Genomic DNA, 25,876 nt, shown 5'->3' with positions numbered 1-25,876 from the left:
TTCTCACCCCCACATGTTCTTGGCATTTCATTTTATACAGTGTGAACTACTGTGTATCTGCATGAGTTAGAAGTTTTTGTTTGAAAGAACCAAAAAAAAAAAAAAAATACACACTGGCTTAAAGTTTCATCTTGTATTACAAGAAATCTAAGAGTTCTGGCTATGGTAGTGGTAAACTGTGACAGACTAATCATCTCACAAATAAAAATGATAAACTCTGGATAAAAAAAATTTTTTTTTTAAAGACCAAATGTTTAAGGCACTCTGGAGTGACCGAAAGTATGAAGACCATGTAGGGGACTTGCCCATTTAAAGAAAGAAATCACTGAATAACAGTGATTTAAAAGTATATACTCCCCAAGTACACATGAAACATTCTCCAAAGTAGACCATATTCTAGACAATAAGACAACTTCTAACAAACTTCAAAAAATTGAAATCATTCAACATGCATTATCACAATAGAATGAAAGCAGAAATCAATAACAAAGCCAATCCCCAAAGAATTGGAAAGTGTACAGGACACTTCTAAATAACCCATGCATAAAAGAAGTGGTCAGCAGGGAGATTAGAAAGTGTTTTGAATTGAATAAAAACACAACATCTCAAAATATCCAAATATGTAGGATGCAGCTAAAGCATTGCTTACAGGGGAATGTATAGCATAATATACTTGTGTTAGAAAAAAAGAAAAGTCTCAAATCAATGATCTAATTTTCCACCTTAAGAAACTAAAAAAGAGCAAGTTAAATCCCAAACTAGCAGATGTAAGGAAATGATAAAGATAGAGCCAAAATCAATGAAATTGAGAAGAGAAAAAAAAATGGAGGAAATCAGTGAAACCAACAGTTGCTACTTGGAGATCAATAAAGTGTGTAAACCTGTAGCCAGACTGACAAAAAAAGACGCAAATTAACCAATACTGAGAATGAAAGAAGTGGTGGCCAGGCGTGGCACCACAGCCAGCTTGAAGACCCTGCCCTCCTGCAGCCGGCAGGGGCAGTCACTCCCGGACTTGTCCTTTTAGAAGCTCCAGCTTTACCACTTGCTGGTGGAGCCCAACCACTGCCGCAGGGTCCTCATCGCCAACACGCCTGGCAGATCCAAGAGGAGATGGCCCAGGATGAGACGTGGCACACACAGGCACCCGAGAGTGTGGGATTGGCGTTGTTCCACTGCCTGGTTTCTGCAGAGATCCTGTGCCGGTGGCCTGTGCCCGCCATGTGGAAGCCAGAGGGGGTGTGCCATGCCCCTGCTTTGGACACTGCTGCGTGAAGGGGCCAGTTTTCAGACCTTTGCTCTGTCACCTCAGCACTGGCGCCAGGAGCCCTGAAGAGCAGCATCTGGGAGATGGACAGCCCTGGGGAAAATAGAGGAGGCGTTCAGAAGTAGCTAGATGAGATATTTGAAATACTGAAGACCAAAAACCCCAGTTTGCATGGAAGAACTGGCCTCAGATGTGGTCAGTTCCTATGATGACCTGGACACACGGTGCTGACCCACACGATGGGAGGTGGCCCTGCAAAGCATTCAGAGGCTTGGCCCTGCTGCCGTCCGGCCTCCCACCTCCAGCTGCAATTGCGTTCTGACCTGGGCAAGTAGGAACATGTAGTGGAGATCCTGATGGAGACCTGAGCCAGGCGTCCCGGAGTGCTGGCCAGGCATGGAGTACGGGATCCAGCTAAGGGAGTCTGGCCAGCCTATAGCCCCCCAGCCTTGCTGGCTCCTCTGCTAATTCCAGCAGGGTCTGCAGCCCCAGACCCATCCCCTTCCTTCCCATCTGCAGAGGGCAGGCCAGAGGCTGGTCTCAGTGGGAGCTAGGGCTCTCCTCAAAGGCTTTTTGACCTTGGGCCAGTCTTGACATCCCCACAGCCCTGCGCCCCTCATCACTTTTCGTGTCTCTCGGAGGACGGTGAGCTGCAACTGCAGCAATCTTGTTTAAATTTAGGTAGGTGAATTTCTTAGAATTAAGTTTCATATGTTTTGAGCAATAAATTTTCTTAAGATATATATATTTTAATCTTTTTAGTTTTATCTCTGAATATTTTTAATTTTTTTTCAATGTATTTTTTTTCTGGACACATTCTGTGCTGCTACATTAGAGCCTACACAGTTTAGTTGGTACATTTCACTCTTTTAAGGTTCAAATAAGGGATTTTATTTTCCAGTGAGTTTCCCTGCATTGTTAACAAGTCAACAGCGTTAACGTATGATTTTTTGGGTTTTTTTTTTTTTGTATACTTTAAATTTGTGTGCAACCCTTCTCCTTTATGCCCTGTGTTACAGTGAGAGCTTGGTCAAAGTGGGGAAAACACACACAGCTGCTACACTTTTTTTTTTTTTTTTTGTCATTGGAACATTTGTGCCATGTCTTCCTAGACTTAAGTGTAAATTATGGAGGGTTTTATTTGACAATTTATATGTAAATGTCATTGAAGGCTAAGGTTAAATCTTTGGAAATCACAGACACCAGTTGATCTTTAGAGACCTCAGATCCCCTCAGGTGGCGCCTTGTGATAGGCGGTGTTCTGGGAGGCTTCCTGTCAGGTTCCACAGCACAGGCACCTGCTCTGGGCACGGACTGAGCTCCTGGGGTGTGCACGGAGCTGCGGTGCGCCAGTCACATGCGCTTGGAAACAGCGTGTGCTGCTGGATTGGAAATGCCTATGTTGCTCTGTTAAATTGGTGCTGGAGCAAAAACTTAAGGTTAAATTTAAGTCTAGAATGAAAGAAATCTGAATCCATGTAATTAATGGCCGCTCCATCTTGAGAGTCCTTGACGGCCCTGCCTCAGGAAGTGAGGTGGGGGTGCCTACACCTTTCACTTTCCTTCCTCACGTCCACCCCGTATGTGTTTCTCATCCTTTTTCTGACTTCCCCCCATCCCTTAGCCAAAAAGCTTTATATTCTTTTGTGCATATGGCCTTTCTTTAATATCGGTGATGTAAACTTTACTTGATTACTTTACAAAATTATTCAACAGACAAACAAAAGAATGAAAAAGAGAATATCACTAAATATCCTACAGACATTTAAAGGATGATAAGGGAATATTATAAACAACTTTATGCCTACAAATTTGACAACTGAAATGGACAGATTCCTTGAAAGATACAAAATGTCAAAACTCACTTGAAGATATGGATAACCTGAATACTCCTATATCTACCAAAGAAATAAAATTTGTAGTTAATAACCTACTGAAGGCCCAGATGGCTTCACTGGGGAGTTCTACCAACCATCTAAGGAATAAATCATAGCAATTCTACACAAGCGTTTCAAGAAAGTGCAAGAGGAGGGAACACTTCTCAACCCATTTTATGATGATAGCATTGTCCTGATACGAAAACCAGAAAACAAAAACATTATAAGAAAATTACAAATAATATCCTTGATGAACACAGGACCAAAAATCTTCAACAAAATATTAGCAAACCAAATCCTGTGATACATAAAAAGAAAAGTAAATCATGACCAAGTAGGATTTACCCTATGAATGCAAGATTAGTTCAAATGCAAAAATTAATCAATGTAATTTGCCACATCAGGAGACTATTAAGGAGAAAAAAAATCATGTGATTATCTTATTAGATGCAAAAAACAAAGAAAGTGTTTGACAGAATTCATCATCTTATTTTTTCATGATAAAACTTCTCAGCAAACTAGGAACAGAAGGGTACTATCTATCTTACCCTGATAACAGACATCTACAAAAATCTCACAGCTAACATTACACTTAATGGTTCAAAAAAATAATACTTAGTGGTAAAAAGTAACATTGTACTTAGTGGTTAAAAAAACCTTACTTACATTTCTGTCTAATTAATAAAGACCTAATTCTGGAAGGAAAACAGTGAGGATGTCCACTCTTACCACTCCATCCAGCATTGTATTGGAGATCCCACCCAGTACAGTAAGGCAAGAGAAAGCTATTAGGCACACATGTTGGAAAAGAAGAAATAAAAACTGTCTCTACTCACAATGAGATGCCACTAAATACCTATTGGAAAGGCTGAAATGTAAACACACACACCCCAAACTGACAATACCAGGTATTGACAAGGATATGGAGCAGATGAAACTCTCACATACTGATGGTGACAATCAAAGTGCAATGACCACTTTGGGACATTTTTGGCATTTCTTATAAAGTTAAACATACTCTTATCATACAACTCGGCAACCCAAATAAACTGAAAACATTTTCACACAGAAACTTATATGAGGATGTTCACAGCAGCCTTATTCATAATCACCCCAAACTGCAAATCGCCACATGTTCTTGAGTTGGTGAATGCATGAACCACCTGTGCTACCTCTAAAAGATGGACTCATACTCAGCAATAAAAAGGAATGAACTCCTGATTCATGCAGCAACACAAATGAATTTTGAAAGCATCATGCTTAGTGAAATAAGCCATACTAAGAAGACTAATTTCATTTATGTGACATTCTGAAAAAGTCCCACTGTAGGGATAAAAACAGATCAATGGTTAGCTGGTTGTGGAAGTGGGGATGAGGGGGAAGAGAGGTAACTCACAAAAGAGCATGAGGAAATTCTGGAGAGTAATGGAACTTTTCTGTATCTTTACTATGGTGGTAGTTACATGATTATTTGCATTTGTCAAAACTCATACAGCTGTACACTTGAAAGGGTGAATTTTACCGTATATAAATTATATCCAATAAACTAACCTTTACAAATAACATTAGGTACAATTAGACACAACAAAAGGTCAGTGAACCTGAAGACAGGTGAATAGAAATTGAACCTTATTTAAGAAGAAATGTTGACTAAAGAAAGAGAGAGGCTTACAGACCTGTGGGAGAGTATCAAGCAGTGAAACATACATGTAATTGGAGTTTCAGAAAGACAGGAGAGAGAATGGTGTAAAATATTATTTGAAAAAATATTGGCCAAAAATTATCCAAATTAGATCAAAACAACCTCAGATCCAGGAGATTTCAGTGAACCTTCAGCAGGATGAATAAATTATTAAAATTTACCACCACCACCACCCCCCTGCAGTAGTTTGGTAAAAACTACCAAACAAAAGTTTAAAAAGCAGCCAGTGAGTGGGGAAAACAACAAAAAACCATATTACATTTAGGAGGGCAGGGACAAGTAAGAATGACAGCCAGCCAAGTTTTCTTAAGAAAATGTGGTTACAATATGGTTATGTCTGTTAGCGCTGAAAGAAAAATAAAACACCCTAGAATTCTGTATCAAGGAGAATATATTAGTTAACATTTAAAGTCTTTTAAAAAATGTTTTTAACATCTTGCATTCCATTCCTTGTCTCTATTCACACTGGAAATTACTACTTTGTACTACTTTTTCTGTTAAAGCAGATATCCATTAATTTGGAGGTTTCTCTAATTTTCCAGTGGTCAAATGTCGATTTCCAGTAGTCGAAAATGGAAAACAGATATCAGGATTTGGAAAAAAATTTTACTACAAAGCAACAGTTATGTTTGAATGCGATAAGGGTTTTTACCTCGATGGCAGCGACACAATTGTCTGTGACAGTAACAGTACTTGGGATCCCCCAGTTCCAAAGTGTCTTAAAGGTACAAAGGTTATCTTTTTTCCGTCTTGGTTTGTTATTGTTGTTGCTGTTCATTTTAGACTTTATTTCTTTGATATTAACTATCAGTCATACAGAATAACTGAAAAGAAACAATTTTAGTATTTAACTCTGTCTTGTATTCATTTCTGTGCCAGATGTATGACACGAAATTCACATAAAATTCTGCTGTTGTGATTTTTTGTGCTTTTCCAGGGTTCTTAGCATGTTATGTACATTGCATGGGTATATGCTTTTAATATTTTTATGTATAAAAAGTAAATTACAACAACTTTTTGGAATTGAAACATGTGCATTTTTATCTAAGTAAGTCAGCAATGGCATAATTCATATAAATGAAATGAGAGCAATAACTCCCAAGTGGTCGATCTTCTAACATTATTTTGTTTCCTAGTGCTGCCTCCGTCTAGTACAAAACCTCCCGCTTTGAGTCATTCAGGTTTAGTAGCTTCTTCCTTATATGTCTCAAAAATCTTGTAAATTCCTGGAGAAAATGCCAGCAATAACTCCCAAGTGTTTGGTCCAATCTACATTATTATTTTGTTTTCCAGTGTCGACTTCTTCCACTACAAAATCTCCAGCGTCCACTGCCTCAGGTTTAGTAATTTCCTGCTTATATTTTTTCAAAAATCCTTTAAATTCCTGGTGATTTTTTTAAAAATCCTTCAAATTTCTGGTGATGTTCACTTATTTTTAGTAATGAAAGGAGGGAGGACATTTGTATAGCCATTTTAGTTGTTATACATAGTGATTCTAAAATTATTTGCCATAATCTGATATAAACAGGAATATGACCTTGGGAAAGTTGTATAAATTTTGAATGTGTTTATATATATATGTTTACATTATATATAGAGAAATTGATTTAGTACCTTCCTTATTGGGTATTAGTAAGGTATAAGTGGGATGCATTTAAAGCACTTAGCACAGTGCCTGGTGTAGAGAAAGCTCTTAGAGCTAGCTAATATGACTTATCCTACACTTAAATTAATGTTAGGGAAGGGGAAGGTTCATGTATGTTTGTTAGTATGTGTGTGTGTTAATATGTTAATATGTTTGTTTGTTAATATGTGTGTTTTGTGTCGTCAACTTTGCTATTTTATTCTTTTCAGAAGTGATCTGTTGACACCTTTACTGAGTTTGTTCCTATTGCAGGACTCTTTCATTTTCTGGAATGCAACTAGTTTGAGTCTTCTGATGTAAAACATTTAAACAGGGAAATTTCTGCTGTCCTCAGAACAAGATCTGTATTTCTGCCTCTTCCCTACCCACCCCTCTTCCACACATCATAATGTTATTTATTTTTTTTCTCTTTAGTGGGCAGTTTTATCTGGCAATAGCAACTCAATTTTATAGCAACTGAAAGGCAGGAAAAGTCCTTATTTACTGAAATAAAATAGAAGACTTTTGCAGGGACTCCTGGTCAACCACTGTGCTTATGACTGGAGAGATTATTTTGATATGACGGAAGGAATTATCCTGATTTCAGCACTGCCATCTCTGGTTTCACTTTGCTTCCAGCAGAAGCAAGAGACAATAGTAATTGTGGGTAGCACTTTAGTCTGGGCAGACTGTGCTTAGTTAACATCATTTCTGTGGTCTTCAGTTTCCCTTTAGTATAATGTGAGTGTTGAACTGAAATCTCAATCACTGGCTTCTAATTTGGTTATATATTTCCTATCTCCCTAATATTTTAAAGGATCGAAGAGAATTATGCATGTTAACATAGTAATTAAGATACCTTCTTATAGGCTGGGTGGGGTAGCTCACACCTGTAACACCAGAACTTTGGGAGGCCGAGGTGGGTGGATCACGAGGTCAGAAGTTCAAGACCAGCCTGGCTAACTGGCTAAGTTGGTAAAACCCCATCTCTACTAAAAATACAAAAATTAGCGGGGCACGGTGGCAGGCACTTGTAATCCCAGCTACTCGGGAGGCCGAGGCAGGAGAATCACTTGCACCCAGTGGGCAGAGGTTGCAGTGAGCCAAGATCACGCCACTGCACTCCAGCCTGGGTGACAGAGTGAGACTCTGTCTCAAAAAAAAAAAAAAAAAAAAAAAACCTTCTTATAATTCCTGTAAGAGCTTGGTAACTGGTAGCCTCCTGAGTTGAGTGCTGTAGGGTTTGAGGGGCAGGAAGAGATGAGTTTTTTAGTGGACTGATACATGAGCAAAACAAGATTGCATGTGAAATTTATACTCAGTGAGGCATCCAGGCTTAACTCACATGCTCCTAGTGAGTATATGCACTAATACTACGTTTGTTGATACAGTCTTTTGAAAGAGTTGATGATAAGCATTTCATAAAGTATTTATAAAACACTGGTATAGCTTAGTGTTGGAGAGCAGAAGAGAGAATTGCTTGGGATTGTCAATGATTTCTTATCATCTGCTAGAGGAAGACTAAATAACAACATAATGATGTTAAGGTAGATCTAAATGTGTTAACAAGAAGAAATGTCGAGGAAGTCCTAAGTGGAAAAGAGAAAGATATAAATTATGTAGTATCATACTACTTACAGTTTTTAAAAAGATACATATGTTTACCCCAAGCACATTCCTTTTTTTTTTTTTGAGACAGAGTCTTGCTCTGTCACCCAGGATGGTTGCAGTGGTGTGGTCTTGGCTCACTGCAACCTCCGCCTCCCAGGTTCAAGCGGTTCTCCTGCCACCTCAGACTCCCAAGTAGCTGGTGATTACAGGCACCCACCACTATGCCGGCTAGTTTTTTGTATTTTTAGTAGAGATGGGGTTTCTCCATGATGGCCTGGCTAGTCTCGAACTCCTGACCTCAAGTGATTCACCTGCCTTGGCCTCCCACACTGCTGGGATTACAGGCGTGAGCCACCACGTCCATCCTCACATTACTTTCATGATAGTTATCTTCTAAGATTTCCACTATAAAATAGTGTGGTGAGCATTCTTGTACATACATCTTACATACTTGTGCAAATATATATGTAGGTTAAATTCTAAGATGTGGAATTGCAAAGTTTGTAAAGTATGTGTAGTTTTCATTTGATAAACTTAAAAAATCAATATCAAAATTAAAGTCATAATTTTATATTGATAAGGCCCTGGTGAATTTATAAAATCAAACTTATTTTTCTAGGTCCTAGGCCTACTTACAAGCCTCCAGTCTCAAATTATCCAGGTTGGTTAACTCTTTATCCTACTGATATTGTTAAGAATTTATTTATTTATTTTTATTATACTTTAAGTTCTAGGGTATGTGTGCACAGTGTGCAGGTTTGTTACATAGGTATACGTGTGCCATGTTGGTTTGCTGCACCCATCAACTCATCATTTATATTAGGTATTTCTCCTAATGCTATCCCTCCCCCAGCCCCTAACCCCCGACAGGCCCCGGTGTGTGATGTTCCCCACCCTGTGTCCATGTGTTCTCGTTGTTCAACTCCCACCTATGAGTGAGAACATGCGGTGTTTGGTTTTCTGTCCTTGTGATAGTTTGATTAGAATGATGGTTTCCAGCTTCATCCATGTCCCTGCAAAGGACATGAACTCATCCTTTTTTATGGCTGCATAGTATTCCATGGTGTATATGTGCCACATTTTCTTAATCCAGTCTATCATTGATGGACATTCGGGTTGGTTCCAAGTCTTTGCTATTGTGAATAGTGCCACAATAAACATACGTGTGCATGTGTCTTTATAGTAGCATGATTTATAATCCTTTGGGTATATACCCAGTAAGGGATTACTGGGTCAAATGGTATTTCTAGTTGTAGATCCTTCAGGAATCACCACACTGTCTTCCACAATGGTTGAACTAATTTACAGTCCCACCAACAGTGTAAAAGTGTTCCTGTTTCTCCACATCCTCTCCAGCATCTGTTGTTCCTGACTTTTTAATAATCACCAATCTAACTGGCGTGAGTGGTATCTCATTGTGGTTTTGATTTGCATTTCTCTGATGACCAGTGATGATGAGCATTTTTTCATATGTCTGTTGGCTGTATAAATGTCTTCTTTTGAGAAGTGTCTGTTCATATCCTTTGCCCACTTTTTGATGGTGGTGTTTTTTTCTTGTAAATTTATTTAAGTTCTTTGTAGATTCTGGATATTAGCCCTCTGTCAGATGGGCAGATTGCAAAGATTTTCTCCCATTCTGTACGTTGCCTGTTCACTCTGATGATAGTTTCTTTTGCTGTGCAGAAGCTCTTTAGTTTCATTAGATCCCATTTGTCTATTTTGGCTTTTGTTGCCATTGCTTTTGGTGTTTTAGTTATGAAGTATTTGCCCATGCCTATGTCCTGAATGGTATTGCCTAGGTTTTCTTGTCGGGTTTTTATGGTGTTAGGTCTTACATTTAAGTCTTCAATCCATCTTGAGTTAATTTTTGTATAAGGTGTAAGGAAGGGATCCAGTTTCAGCTTTCTACATATGGCTAGTCAGTTTTCCCAGTACCATTTATTAAATAGGGAATCCCTTCCCCATTTCTTGTTTTTGTCAGGTTTGTCAAAGATCAGATGGTTGTAGATGTGAGGTGTTATTTCTAAGGCCTCTATTCTGTTCCATTGATCTATATATCTGTTTTGGTACCAGTACCATGCTGTTTTGGTCACTGTAGCCTTGTAGTATAGTTTATAGTCAGGTAGCTTGATGCCTCCAGCTTTGTTCTTTTTGCTTAGGATTGTCTTGGCTATATGGACTCTTTTTTGGTTCCATATGAACTTTAAAGTAGCTTTTTCCAATTCTGTGAAGAAAGTCAGTGGTAGCTTGATGTGGATAGCATTGAATCTATAAATTACCTTGGGTAGTATGGCCATTTTCCCAATATTGATTCTTCCTATCCATGAGCATGGAATGTTCTTCCATTTGTTTGTGTACTCTTTTATTTTGTTGAGCAGTGGTTTGTAGTTGTCTTTGAAGATGTTCTTCACATCCCTTGTAAGTTGGATTCCTAGGTATTCTCTTTGTAGCAATTGTGAATGGGAATTCACTCATTATTTGGCTCTCTGTCTATTATTGGTGTATGGGAATGCTTGTGATTTTTGCACACTGATTTTGTATCCTGAGACTTCGCTGAAGTTGTTTATCAGCTTGTGGAGATTTTGGGCTGAGACGATGGGGTTTTCTAAATATACAATCATGTCATCTGCAAACAGAGACAATTTGACTTCCTCTTTTCCTAATTGAATACCCTTTATTTCTTTTTCTTGCCTGATCACCCTGGCCAGAACTTCCAACACTATGTTGAATAGGAGTGGTGAGAGAGGGCATCCTTGTCTTGTGCCGGTTTCCAAAGGGAATGTCCAGTTTTTGCCCATTCGGTATGATATTGACTGTGGGTTTGTCTTAAATAGCTCTTATTATTTTGAGATATATTCCATCAATACCTAGTTTATGGAGAGTTTTTAGCATGAAGGGTTGTTGAATTTTGTCAAAGGCCTTTTCTGCATCTATTGAAATAGTCATGTGGTTTTTGTTGTTGGTTCTGTTTTTGTGATGGATTATATTTATTGATTTGTTAACGTTGAACCAGCCTTGCATCCCAGGGATGAAGCCAACTTGATTGTGGTGGATAAGCTTTTTGATGTGCTGCTGGATTCAGTTTGCCAGTATTTTGTTGAGGATTTTCACATCGATGTTCATCAGGGATATTGGCCTAAAATTCTCTCTTTTTGTTGTGCCTGTACCAGGCTTTGGTATCAGGATGATGCTAGCTTCCTAAAATGAGTTAGGGAGGATTCCCTCTTTTTCTGTTGATTGAAATAGTTTCAAAGGAATGGTACCAGCTCCTCTTTGTACATCTGGTTGAATTCGGCTGTGAATCCATCTGGTCCTGGACTTTTTTTGGTTGGTAGGCTATTAATTATTGCCTCAATTTCAGAACCTGTTATTGGTCTATTCAGAGGTTCAACTTTTCCTGGTTTAGTCTTGGGAGCGTGTATGTGTCCAGGAATTTATCCATTGCTTCTAGATTTTCTAGTTTATTTGCGTAGAGGTGTTTATAGTATTCTCTGATGGTAGTTTGTATTTCTGTGGGATCAGTGGTGATATCCCCTTTATCATTTTTTATTGCATCTATTTGATTATTCTCTCTTTACTTCTTTATTAGTCTTGCTAGCGGTCATTTTTGTTGATGTTTTCAAAGAACCAGCTCCTGGATTCATTGAGTTTTTGAAGGGTTTTTTATATCTTTACCTCCTTCAGTTCTGCTCTGATCTTAGTTATTTCTTGCCTTCTGCTAGCTTTTAAATTTGTTTGCTCTTGCTTCTCTAGTTCTTTTAATGGTGATGTTAGGGTGTTGATTTTACATCTTTCCTGCTTTCTCTTGTGGGCATTTAGTGCTATAAATTTCCCTCTACACACTGCTTTAAATGTGTCCCAGAGATTCTGGTACGTTGTGTCTTTGTTCTCGTTGGTTTCAAAGAACAACTTTATTTCAGCCTTCATTTCATTATTTACCCAGTAGTCATTCAAGAGCAGGTTGTTCAGTTTCCATGTAGTTGTGTGGTTTTGAGTGAATTTATTAATCCTGAGTTCTAATTTGATTGCACTGTGGTCTGAGAGACAGTTTGTTGTGATTTCTGTTCTTTTACATTTGCTGAGGAGTGTTTTCTACCAATTATGTGGTCAATTTTAGAATAAGTGCGATGTGGTGCTGAGAAGAATGTATATTCTGTTCATTTGGGGTGTAGAGTTCTGTAGATGATTAGTAGGTCTGCTTGGTCCAGAGCTAGTTCAAGTCCTGGATATCCTTGTTAACTTCCTGTCTCATTGATCTGTCCAATATTGACAGTGGGGTGTTAAAGGCTGCCATTATTATTGTGTGGGAGTCTATGTCTCTTTGTAGGTCTCTAAGGCCTTGGCTTTATGAATCTGGGTGCTTCTGTATTGGGTGCATATATATTTAGGATAGTTAGCTCTTCTTGGTGAATTGATCCCTTTACCATTATGTAGTGGCCTTCTTTGTCTCTTTTGATCTTTGTTGGTTTAATGTCTGTTTTATCAGAAACTAGAATTGCGACCTTTTTTTTTTTTTTTTTGCTTTCCATTTGCTTGGTAGATCTTCCTCCGTCCCTTTATTTTGAGCCTTTGTGCATCTTTGCATGTGAGATAGGTCTCCTGAATATAGCACACCGATGGGTCTTGACTCTATCCAATTTGCCAGTCTGTGTCTTCTAATTGGGGCATTTAGCCCATTTTCATTTAAGGCTCATAGTGTTATGTTTGAATTTGATCCTGTCATTATGATGTTAGCTGGTTATTTTGCCCGTTAACTGATGCAGTTTCTTCATAGCATCGATGGTCTTTACCATTTGGCATGTTTTTGCAGTGGCTGGTACCGGTTGTTCCTTTCCATGTTTAGTGCTTCCTTCAGGAGCTCTTGTAAGGCAGGCCTGGTGGCGACAAAATCTCTCAGCATTTGCTTGTCTATAAACTATTTTATTTCTCCTTCACTTACGAAGCTTAGTTTGGCTGGATATGAGATTCTGGGTTGAAAATTCTTTTCTTTAAGAATGTTGAATATTGGCCCCCATTCTTTTAAGGCTCGTAGGGTTTCTGCTGAGACATCTGCTGATAGTTGGATGGGCTTCCCTTTGTGGGTAACCTGACCTTTTTCTCTGGCTGCCCTTAACATTTTTTTCCTTCATTTCAACCTTGGTGAATCTGACGATTATGTGTCTTGGGGTTGCACTTTTCAAGGAGTATTTTTGTGGTGTTCTCTGTATTTCCTGAATTTGAATGTTGGCCTGTCTTGCTAGTTTAGGGAAGTCCTCCTGGACAATATCCTGAAGAGTGTTTTCTAACTTGATTCCATTCTCCCCATCACTTTCAGGTACACCAATCAAACGTAGATTTGGTGTTTTCACATAGTCCTATATTTCTTGGAGGCTTTGTTTCTTTTCACTTTTTTCTCTAATCTTGTCTTCTCTTTTTATTTCATTAATCTGATCTTCAATCACTGATATCGTTTCTCTCCACTTGATCGAATCAGCTATTGAAGCTTGTGCATGTGTCACGAAGTTCTTGTGCCGTGGTTTTCAGCTCCATCAGGTCATTTAAGGTCTTCTCTACACTGTTTATTCTAGTTAGCCATTCATCTAATCTTTTTTCAAGGTTTTTACCTTCCTTGAGATGGGTTAGAACATCTTAGCTTGGAGAAGTTTGTTATTAACTGACCTTCTGAAACCTACTTCTGTTAACTCATCAAACTCATTCTCTGTCCAGTTTTGTTCCCTTGCTGGCAAGGAGCTGTGATCCTTTGGAGGAGAAGAGGCAGTCTGTTTTTTGGAATTTTCAGCTTTTCTGCTCTGGTTTCTCCCATCTTTGTGGTTTTATCTACCTTTTGTCTTTGATGTTGGTGACCTACAGATGGGGTTTTGGTGTGGATGTCCTTTTTGTGGATGCTGATGCTATTCCTTTCTGTTTGTGTGTTTTCCTTCCAACAGTCAGACCCCTCAGCTGCAGGTGTGTTGGAGTTTGCTGGAGGTCCACTCCAGACCCTGTTTTCCTGAGTATCACCAGCAGAGGCTGCAGAACCACAAATATTGCTGCCTGATCCTTCCTCTGGAAGCTTCGTCCCAGATGGGGCACCCACCACCTGTTTGAGGTGTTTGTCGGCCGCTACTGGGAGGTCTTTCCCAGTCAGGCTACACGGGGGTCAGGGACCCACTTGAGGAGGCAGTCTGTCCAGTCTCGAAGCTCAAATGCCATGTTCAGAGCACCATTGCTCTCTTCAGAGCTGTCAGACAGGGACGTTTAAGTCTGCAGAAGCTGCTGCCTTTTGTTCTACTATGCCCTGCCCCCAGAGGTGGAATCTATAGAGGCAGTAGGCCTTACTGAGCTGCGGTGGGCTCCTCCAGTTTGTGCTTCCAGGTCTCTTTGTTTACACTGTGAGCTACTCAAGCCTCAGCAATGGCAGACATCCCTCCCCCCATCAGGCTGCAGTGTCGCAGGTCAATCTCAGACTGCTGCGCTAGCAGTGAGCAAGGTTCTGTGAGCGTGGGACCTGCCAAGCCATGCACAGGAGGGTATCTCCTGGTCTGCCGGTTGTTAAGACTGTGGGAAAAGTGCAGTATTTGGTCAGGAGTGTACTGTTTCTCCAGGTACAGTCTGTCATGGCTTCCCTTGGCTAGGAAAGGGAAATCCCCCAAGTCCTTGTGCTTCCCGGGTGAGGCGATGCCCCGCCCTCCGTGGGCTACACTCACTGTCCAACCAGTCCCAGTGAGATGAACCAGGTATCTCAGTTGGAAATGCAGAAATCACCTGTCTTCTGCATCTGTCTCGCTGGAGCTGCACACCAGAGCTGTTCCTATTCAGCCATCTTGGACAAGAATTTTTTTTACTTAAAATTTTTTTAAATTAAAAACTTAAGACATATCTAAAAAAAGTTAAGAATTTTTTAATGATGGGTGAAAAATAACATCTTGTTTTAATTTGCATTTCTTGGTTCTTGGTTTTTAGTTGTTTTTGTTTTTGCTTTTTTGAGACAGGGTCTCACTCTGTTGCCCAGGCTGGAGTGCAGTGGTGCAACCACAGCACACTGCAGCCTCAACCTCCTGGGCTCAGGTGATTCTCCCACCTCAGCCTCCCAGGTAGCTGGAACTACAGGCACCTGCCACCACACCCAGCTATTTTTTTGTGTGTGTATTTTTTGTAGAGACAGGGTTTTGCCATGTTGCCAAGTCTTTTCTCCAACTCCTGGGCTTAAGCGATCCTCCTGCCTCAGCTTCCCAAAGTGCTAGGATTACAGGTGTGACCCACCATGCCCAGCCAATTTGCATTTCTTTAATTATCAGTGAATCTGAACTTTTTTTGATCTACATTTATTTATTCATGTGCTTTGTCTATTTTTCTGTTAGGTTTCTAAAGTATTTTTCTTGGTGATTTCTGAGAGCTCATTATGAATTAAAGCCCTTTTAATATGAAGTGAACAGTTTTTTCCAGGTTCTTTTGTTTTTCAGTTTTAAGCTTATTATACTATTGGATATAGATTACTTTTTATAACTTTTAATTACATGAGTAGTGTATGAATATACTTTTGTAGAATTTCAAACATTACAAAAGTATATAGAGTAAAAGATTAGTTTTATTTTTAACTCATTACCCAAGTTAATCACTGTTAATAGTTTAGGGTTTCTTTTTAAATCTATTTTTGTACATCAACATCTTTTTTTAAAAAGTTTTATTTTAGATTTGGGGGTACATGTGAAGGTTTGTTACATAAGTAAACGTGTCACAGGGATTTGTTGTACCTACTATTTCATCACCCAGGTATTAAGCCTAGTACCCAGTAGTTACCTTTTCTGCTCTTCTTCCTACTCCCACCCTCCCCGCGCAAGTATACCCCAGTGTCTGTTGTTTCCTTCTTTGTGTTCATTAGTTCTTACCATTTAGCTCCCACTTATAAGTGAGAACGTGCGGTATTTGGGACGTTCCTGCTGAAGACATGCGCTCGTTCTTTTTTATGGCTACATAGTATTCTATGGTGTATATGTACCACATTTTCTTTATCCAGTCTGTCATTGATGGGCATTTAGGTTGATTCTTTGTCTTTGCTATTGTGAGCAGTGCTGCAGTGAACATTCATGTGCATATATCTTTATGGCAGAATGATTTATATTTCTCTGGGTATATACCCAGTAATGGGATTGCTGGGTTGAATGGTAGTTCTGCTTTTAGGTCTTTGAGGAATTGCCATACTGCTTCCCACAATGGTTGAACTAAATTACACTCCCACGAACAGCATATAAGTGTTCCCTTTTCTCTACCACCTCACCAGCATCTTTTATTTTTTGACTTTTTAATAATAGCCATTCTGACTGGTGTGAAATGGTATCTCACTGCCGTTTTGATATGCATTTCTTTAATGATCAGTGATATTGAGCTTTTCTTCTGTATGTTTGTTGGCCACATATATGTCTTCTTTTGAAAAGTGTCTGTTCATGTGCTTTGCCCACTTTTTAATGGAGTTGTTTGTTTTTCTCTTGTAAATTTTTTAAAGTTCATATAAATGCTAAATATTAGGCCTTTGTCAGATGCATAGTTTGCAAAAATGTTCTCCCATTCTGTAGGTTGTCTGTTTACTCTATTGATAGCTTCTTTTGCTGTGCAGAAGCTCTTCAATTTACTTCAATCATACTTGTCAATTTTTGCTTGTGTTGCAATTGTTTTTGATGTCTTTGTCATGAAATCTTTGTCCGTTATTATGTCCAGAGTGATATTGCCTAGGTTGTCTTCCAGGGTTTTTATAGCTTTGGGTTTTACATGCAAATCTTTAATCCATCTTAAGTTGATTTTTGTGTATGGTGTAAGGAAGGGATCCAGTTTCAATCTTCTGCATATGGCTAGCCAGTTATCCCAGCACCATTTATTTAATAGGGAATCTTTTTCCCATTGCTTGTTTTTGTCAGTTCTGTGGAAGATCAGATGGTCATAGATGTGCGGCCTTATTTCTAGGCTCTCTATTCTGTTCCATTGGTGTATATGCCTGTTTTTGTACCAGTACCATGCTGTTTTGGTTAGCGTAGCCTTGCAGTAGAGTTTGAAGTCAGGTAATGTGATGCCTCCAGCTTTGTTCTTTTTGCGTAAGATTTTCTTGACTATTCAGGCTCTTTTTGGCTCCATATGAATTTTAAAATAGTTTTTTCTAGTTCTGTGAAGAATGTCGTTGGTAGTTTGATAGGAATAGCATTGAATCTGTAAATAGCTTTGGGCAGTGTAGCCATTTTAATGATATTGATTCTTCCATCCATGAGCATGGGATGTTTTTCCATTTGTTTGTGTCTTCTCTGATTTCTTTGAGCAGTGTTTTATAATTCTCATTGCAGAGATGTTTCACCTCCTTGGTTAGCTGTATTCCTAGGTATTTTATTCTTTTTGTAGTAATTTTGACTGGGATTGCCTCTCTGATTTGGCTCTCAGTTTGGCTGTTGTTGGTGTATAGGAATGCTAGTGATTTTTGTATATTGATTTTGTATCCTGCAACTTTGGTGAAGTTGTTTATCATCTGGAGCAGCTTTTAGGCCAAGACTATGGGGTTTTCTAAATATAGAATCATGTTGTCTGTGGACAGAGATAGTTTGACTTCCTCTCTTCCTATTTGGATGCCCTTTGTTTCTTTCTCTTATCTGATTGCTTTGCCTAGGACCGTCAACATACTTTTATGTGTAATTATACATGTAGTTTGGTGTTTTCTCTTTTCTTAAAAATGATGTTATGCTGTACATATTTTTCTGCAACTTTTTCCACTTACACTCTTAGATTGTGGTTGTGTTTAGATTTATTCTCATACTTTCTAATGATGACTTAAGTATATACCACACTTTATTTAACTATTCTCCTATCAGAGGTCATTTATATGTTCAGACGTTTTATATTAATAGGTAGTTGGATGTATTGATCTTTTCCCTAATGGCTATGACTTTGGTGTCTTTCTTACTAAAACTTTAGGTCTTCTGTATGCTGAAATTATATGAAGATTTCAACCATGTGTTCTGACTTTGGTCTTTGCACTTAAATCATTAGTAAATCTGAAATTTATTCTGGTGTATATAATGAGATATATGGTTCCACCTCACCCCACCCCAGCAACCACCATCCAATAGCTAAATAGCACCATTTTTTGAATAAGTTGTCTTCTCCCCAACTGATTTGAAATGCCAATTTGTATCATACATTGCATTCATAGGTGTTCCATCCTCTTTTCTCCTTTGAACTTTGTCCATTCTTCTATTCTTGTACCAAAAGCAAGTCTTTTTTTTTTTTTTTTTTTTTACTGTAGTACTATATGTTTTAATAACTGCCAGAACACTTCCTTTTCAGAAATTTCTAAGGAACTCTATGCTATTTTTTCCAAATAAGCTTTTTATCTTATCATTTTGACCATTTTAAGTTTACAATTCAGTGGCATTCAGTACACTGACATTGTTATGTAACCATCGGTACCATCCATCTCTAGAATATTATAATCATACCACACTGAATCTCTACTCATTAAACAGTAACTCTCCATTCCTCCCTATCCCCATCACCTGATGATAACCACTATCTACTTTTTGTCTCTGTGAATTTGCCTATTCTAGGTAAATTTATATAATTATAATAAGTGGAGTCCACTTATATGGCATCCCACTATTTGTCCTTTTGTGTGTGGCTTATTTTACTTAGCATAATGTTTTTAAGGTTCATCTAGATCTATCTCGTGACATGAATCAGAGCTTCATTCCTTTTTATGGCTGAAGTTCGTTATATGTGTATACTATATTTCATTTATTCATTCATCTGTTGCTAGACACTTGGGTTGGTTTGTTTTTACCTTTTGGCTATTTTGAGTAATGCTGTTATAAACATAGGTGTACACATATCTGTTTGAGTTCCTGTATTCAGTTCTTTTAGGTATATACCTGGGAGTAGAATTGCTAGATCATAAGGGAATTCTATTTTTAATATTTTGAGGAACTGGCATACTGTATTCCACAGTGGCTGCACCATTTTACATTCCCACCAGCAGTGGGAACCTTTAACAAAGGTTCCAGTTTTTCCACATCTCCACCAACACTTATTAAATTGTTTTTTTAGTAATAGCCAAGTGTCTTAGTCTGTTTTGTATGTGATAACAGAATACCACAGACTGAGTAACTTATAATGAACAGAAATTTATTTCTTACAGTTCTGGAGGCTGGGAAGTCTAATATCAAGGTATGGGCATCTGTGAGGGCCCTCTTGCTTTGTCATAATATGATGGAAGGCATCACATGGTGGAAAGGAAAAGAGACGGTGAGAGAGAGAAAGAGGGACAAAACCATGCCCTAAATAACAAACACACCCCTGCAATAACGACATTAGTCCATTCATGAGGACAGAGCCATAATGACCCAAACACCTCTTAAAGGCGCCACCCCAATAACATTACATTGACAATTAAATTTCATCATGAGTTTTGAAGGGGACATTCAAACCATAGACCATCCTAATAGATATGAAGTAGATATGCATACTAGATATGCATTTCCCTGAAAATTAGAAATGTGTTGAGAATCTTTTCATGTGCTTATTGGTCATTTGTATATCTTCTTTAGAGAAACATCTTTTTAAGTCTTTTGCCATTTTCAAGTTGGGTTGACATTTGTTACTGAGTTTTAGGAGTTATTTATATGTTCTGGATATTACTTCCTTATCAAATATATGATTTACAAATATTTCCTCTCATTCTGTGGGTTGCCTTTTCACTCTGTTGATAGTGTCATTTGATGCACAAAATTTGCTTTTAATTGATGAAATATAATTTTTTTCTTGTCTTGCCTGGGCTTTTAGAGTCACATCCAATAAATCATAGCCAGATCCAATGTCAAGAAGCGTTTCCTCTGTTTTCTTCTAAGAGTTTTATAGTTTTACCTCTTATGTTTAGGTCTCTGATCTATTTTGAGTTTATGTTTGTATATGATAAGGGTCCAGCTTCACTTTTTTTGCATGTGGATATCCAGTTTTACTGGCACCATTTGTAGAAGAGACTGCCCTTTCCCCATTTGACTGTTCCTTGTCATGCTTGTTGAAAACCGTTTGACCATATATGCAGGGGTTTATTTCCGAGGTCTCTGTTCTATTCCACTGGTCTGTATGTCTGCCTTTTTGTCATTACCATTGTTTTGATTACTATAGTTTTGGAATCAGAAAGTGTGAGCCTTCTCAACTTTGCTCTTTGTTTCTAGGATTGTTTTGGCTATTTGTGGTCCCTTGAGATTTCATATGTATTTTGGAATGGATTTTTCTATTTCAGAAAAAAACAAACAAAAAATGCCATCATCAGGATTTTCATAGGGGTTGCACTGAATCTGAAGATTGCTTTGTATAGTATTGACAGTTTAAAAATACTAAAATTTTCCAATCCATAAACACAAGTGTCTTTCCATTTATTTTATATCTTTAATTTTTTTTAGCAGTTTTGTAGTTTTCAGTGTACAAGTCTTTCACCTCCTTAGTTTATTCCTAAGTATTTTATTCTTTTTGATGCTATTACAAATGATATTGTTTTCTTAATTTCCTTTTCAGATTATTCATTGTTAATGTATAGAAATACAACTGAGTTTTGTATGTTGATTTTGTAACCTGCCACTTAACTGAATTCATTTATTAGTTCTAAGAGATTTTTGCATGTGTGTGTATATGTGGGATCCTTAGGGTTTTCTAAATAAAAGATCATGTCATCTGCAAACAGAGTGAATTTTATTTCTTCCTTTCTAATTTGAATTTCTTTTTCTTACCTAATTGCTCTGGTTAGAACTTTCAGTCCTGTGTCAGATAGAAGTGGCAAACATGGACACCCTGTCTTGTTCCTGATCTTAGGGAAAAAGCCTTCATTCATTTAACATTGAGTATGATGTTAGCTGTGGGTTTTTAATATATAGCCTTTATTATGTTGAGGAAGTTTCCTTCCATTTCAGGTCAACTCTAAAGCATTTATTTTTATTAATCCCTCTTTTTTTTTTTTTTTTTTTGAGACAGAGTCTCGCTGTGTTGCCAGACTGGAGTGCAGTGGCTGTATCTCGGCTCACTGCAACCTCCGCCTCCGGGGTTCAAGCGATTCTCCTGCCTCAGCCTCCCAAGTAGCTGGGATTACAGGCGCGCACTACCACACCCAGCTAATTTTTGTATTTTTTTTTTTTTAGTAGAGACGGGGTGTCACCATGTTGGCCAGGATGGTCTTGAACTCCTGACTTCGTGATCCGCCTGCCTCGGCCTCCCAAAGTGCTGGGATTACAGGCGTGAGCCACTGTGCCCAGCTAATCCCTCTATCTTTTAATTTTAATTAGAATCACATTGGATTTATAGACTAATTTTGAGAAAATAGTACAGATAAATTTGCATGTTGAACCACAGAATGTTGTCACAGGAAATGTGAGTGGGCAGGAAGAAGAAAGATTATGACATTAAATGTAAGTTTATAAATTTTTATGATACTACTTTGAGAAACATTAATATAGTTTATAAGGAAAATTATATTTTAAGGGATTTTCTACAAAGGTGAAAAAAAATCACCCTATGAATTTAAAGGATTTTAAGCTTTATATTTAATTCTTTCTTTCTTTTATTAATTTAATCTATATTTCTTCTTTTTTTCTAGGATATCCTAAACCTGAGGAAGGAATACTTGACAGTTTGGGTTGGTATAGCTATCATGACAAATATAAGTGGTAGTATGTGTAGAAACGTGTAGGTAATTAGTTTTTATGAGGTGCCCAAACAGGATCCTTGGTAGGGTAAGATAACTTTCTTAAATGCTGTGTTTATATGTAGGTTAAAATATATAAAACACAATTTTCTTTCCACATTATATTGTTATTTTGTGATGATAATCTGTAGATAAATTTTCTTTCTATTCATATCTTATGTACATGAACCTTAAAGCAATCTAAGTTGGGTTTATTTTTTCTGTAACACGCTGATTTAACACACTTGATGTAGGCTTACACAGTTTACACAATGCATGTTAAAAAAATGATGAAGTACAGTTGTGATATAGGCCAATGAAATATAAAGATTTCTTAATAAGTAAAAACAAAAATCTATTACCTTTCATTTCTTAGACTAGTTTGGTAATGGTTAATCATTTTATATAATGCACCTTAGGCTTGTTTTTTAGTATTTGCCTTACCTCCAAAATCTGTGGTCCAAGTGTCATTGTGCCAGTAAATCTGTTGCCATCTTAAACCGTTAAACACTTGATAACTGTTCATGAGATGAGAAGAGCAGAGTTGAACATAGCACTTTATGCTTTGACTTATAGCAGTTTAATAAAAGTAATGGCAGTTTAGAAGCAAAGGTACTAGGGACAGAAACAGTTCTAAAAATTAAGATTTTATAGGATTATTTTGTGTTCTCTAGATAGTCAAAAACGTATGCTCAAATTTCTCTGTATATTTTTTATCCATGTGCCCTGGTGTTTCATTTATTATGGGAATCCTATTGGTATTTAGGACTATGTCTTAATTTTGGGGCAGGGCAGAATATGGAAGTAGAGAGGATGGGAAGGGGATTGATAAGATAAAGTATTGTTTGTGAAGACTTTGTAAATACCATCTGGGAAATCGAATAATAGAAATTTATTTATGACTCACTCTACAGATCACTTTTGGAGGAAAAAATACAAATTAAATGTCTACCAAAATAATGACAGAATGACTATTGAACTAAACCAGCTCTCATGGGATAATACTTTTCAAAAATCATTTTCCTTTACTATAGTGAATTCTAATTACTCTAATAACTTTACCGCTAAATAACCTGATGTGGTAGCTATAGAGAAAAACAGTGAAAAATGAGGTTCCCATTAAGAGTTTCACAAGTGGAACCCTTAACCTGGAAACTGGTTAGAAGGGTTCTATGATCGAAATGACCTGGATGCCCTAGCAGTCATGCTAAAACTATATAAAAAATTTTTTTTTCCTCTGTAGTCTTGTATTAGTCCATTCTCAATGCTGTTGTAAGGAACAGTCTGAGACCGGGTAATTTATAAAGGAAAGAGATTTTACTGACTCACAGTTCTGCAGGGCTGAGGAGGCCCCAGGAAACTTATAATCATGGAGGAAGGGGAAGCAAACACATTCTTCTTCACATGATGGCAGGAAGGAGAAGTATGAGAACCAAGTGAAGGAGGAAGCCGCTTATAAAACCATCAGATCTCGTGAGAACTTACTGTCATGAGAATAGCATGGGGGAAACTGCCTCCATGATTCAATTACCTCTCATGGGGTCCCTCCCACAACACGTGGGGATTATGGGAATTGCGATTCAAGATGAGATTTGGGTGGGGACACAGCCAAACCATATCAAGTGTTTAGATGATCTGATTGAAATAAATGCTATCTGGAGATCCATGTGTTCAACATCTTTGAACTGTTTTCTTTCTCAGATGTTTGGGTCATTGCTGTGATTGTTATTGCCATAGGTAAGTATCACAAATTTTGACACCACTTAAGTCAAAAAATTATTGTGAAGACATGCATTTTAAAAATAGTTTTTCAGTTTCTAGAGTTTTTTCAGCTTGTAAATTGGTTAAACCGATTTAGGAAAACCTGACCTTTTATTTGATATACTTAACTACCTACCTTGTGTTAGTGATTTTATACTCTGTTATATTCTGTATATCTACTTAGTAACAAAGCCTAAGTAATACATATTTTCTCAAGATGATCAGTAATATTAGTTGGCTTCCCAAATGTGCTTTTGATAGTTTTCTAAATTAAGCAAGGACTTTTCTCTGACTTACTATGGACTGTGTAAGTGATTATGGGGAGTTGGATTTAGATAGCAAAGAGTCTGGATGGAATATAAATGTGTAGGTTCTTAAATAACATTTGACCACTGAAATGTAACCAACATTTATTTCTTCTGCTAGATGTTGAATCTTGGTGATTAGTTTTCAGAATTATATGTCATTTGTTTCCTGGTTTCTTATAGTTGTTGGAGTTGCAGTAATTTGTGTTGTCCCATACAGATATCTTCAAAGGAGGAAGAAGAAAGGGTAAATTAAAGCATGTTTCTTTTAACTTCTTGGTCCTTCTTATACTTAACATGCTTTTGTGCAGCTTCAGTTTGTAATCTGTATTGCATGCTATCTTTTTTAAAAAAAAAAATATGCCTGCATTAGTTTGTCCTACCAATTGCATTTCTTTGCTAAAAATATTTTCAGCTACTTCTAACATCACTGCAACATAAAAACATCTGTGCAGAGTTCCTACAGCTATTATGACTTTAAGAAAAATTTCTTTTGGATTTGAGGTTTAAGTTATTTAGCAAATCATGGACCACTCACTATGAGGCCTTCTCTACCCTATTCCCTATTTCCAAAATTGCACTAATGGCCAAAATTAAATTTAAAGTATTTCACTGTGGAGACTTTGACAGTTGTATTTACTGGAATTTTTATAATGAAAGTTTCCACTTGTCTATATAGCTTAGCTACTTGCAAGAAGCTATGTAGGCATATCATTTAAATACCCAATTTGGTGTCTTTTCATTTAAAGTTGTTATTTATACATGTTAAACTGGGGGATTCAAAACAACACTATCCAATTTCCCTCTTATGTTCTCTGAATTTACCAGATTGCAGTAAAACTGATGGGGTTAAAGTTAAAGTTGCTGAGAGGGGTTAGATTTATAAGGTACCTCAATTAACTGTGTCTTTTAATATATAAAAATGTAAAAAGTGAGTGGGTTTAGAATAGAAGAAAAATGTACAAGTACATATCTTCTAAAGAAAATAGGGTTTTTAAACATCAAACTCAAATTTTAGTTAAAGAGCTTACAATTTAACAAAAGACTTAGAATGAATCCTGGAACACAGACTAAGATTAGGTGCTTTGAAATTTCTGAAAGATAATATACATTCATTTTTACTGATTTTTAAAAAATGTTTTCCCCTATAGTTTTAGAAATAGCTTTGAAATCAAACCTAATAATTTTAAGACTTTTGATACTCATGGTTTTATGATATATATTCCTTTTATACTGATCATCAGGTTTGGGCTAAGTCATAAAAGTACATTCTTTACTCATAAGGAACTCAAACTTTTTTCATATTACTTGGTTATCTTTTTAAATACCCATAATCCCTTCACTTGAATCTTAAATCTTGTATTTATGGAACACGATATGCATATTTGATTTATCTATCAGTTGTATATTTTAAAAGTTACATATCTACAACGTGAGTACAAAATATTATCAATGGAATATTTTTACAAATCCATAAGGTTTGTGTAGAAACAAGTTCTAAAGAAAACAAAACAAAGTCGCATTCTGCTTATTTTCCCTCTTTGTTTAAAATATCACTGCATCAGAATTTTTAAAGGTTCATTAACAAGTATTAATCAAACTCTCTCTAGCTAGCAGTTAATGGTTTTTCTGTTGTTGTTGTTTTTTGTTTTTTTGTGATGGAGTCTTGCTCTGTCACCCAGGCTGGAGTGCAATGGCGCAATCTTCGCTCACTGCAACCTTGGCCACCCGGGTTCAAGGGATTCTCTGCCTCACCCTCCCGAGTAGCTGGGATTACAGTCATGCACCACCACCACCGGCTAATTTGTTGTACCTGTACTAGAGATGGGGTTTCACCATGTTGGTCAGGCTGGTCTTGAACTCCTGACCTCAGGTAATCCGCCCACCTCGGCCTCCCAAGGTGCTAGGATTTACAGGCATGAGCCACCGTGCCCGGCCTTAATAGGTCTTTTAAAGCTGAACAGTTATCTGACTGTTACACTCCCAAATGAAAGGTTCAATAGCAGTAGTGAACTGAGATTCCAAAATTAATTTGTCCAGTG

The 25,876-nt window shown here is 37.5% G+C and overlaps 1 protein-coding gene across 17 annotated transcripts in view; it reads left to right on the top strand.

Moving 5' to 3' along the window:
- The window catches only part of CD46 (CD46 molecule), a 51,006-nt gene that overhangs the window by 9,542 nt on the left and 15,588 nt on the right, over nucleotides 1–25,876 (top strand). For 2 of the 17 annotated variants that reach the window (XR_002006588.4, XM_019030015.4), the window contains exons 6-12: nucleotides 5,389–5,571; nucleotides 5,983–6,027; nucleotides 6,140–6,184; nucleotides 8,701–8,742; nucleotides 21,682–21,720; nucleotides 23,470–23,505; nucleotides 24,055–24,081. Coding sequence is in view for 14 of the 17 variants with exons in the window: in XM_019030015.4 (XP_018885560.4) it covers nucleotides 5,389–5,571; nucleotides 5,983–6,027; nucleotides 6,140–6,184; nucleotides 8,701–8,742; nucleotides 21,682–21,720; nucleotides 23,470–23,505; nucleotides 24,055–24,081 (417 nt within the window). In the remaining 3 variants the exon portion in view is untranslated. Of the gene's footprint in view, nucleotides 1–5,388; nucleotides 5,572–5,982; nucleotides 6,028–6,139; nucleotides 6,185–8,700; nucleotides 8,743–21,681; nucleotides 21,721–23,469; nucleotides 23,506–24,017; nucleotides 24,082–25,876 lie in introns of all 17 variants that reach the window. The other 15 variants (XM_004028317.5, XM_019030069.4, XR_008673994.2 and 12 more) reach the window with 9 other exon arrangements.

This window comes from Gorilla gorilla, chromosome 1 (genome assembly GCF_029281585.2).
Source record: "Gorilla gorilla gorilla isolate KB3781 chromosome 1, NHGRI_mGorGor1-v2.1_pri, whole genome shotgun sequence".
Lineage (NCBI taxonomy): Eukaryota > Metazoa > Chordata > Mammalia > Primates > Hominidae > Gorilla > Gorilla gorilla.
The sequence above is the reverse complement of the archived record's forward strand: the minus strand, read 5'-3'. Positions and strand labels throughout refer to the sequence as shown.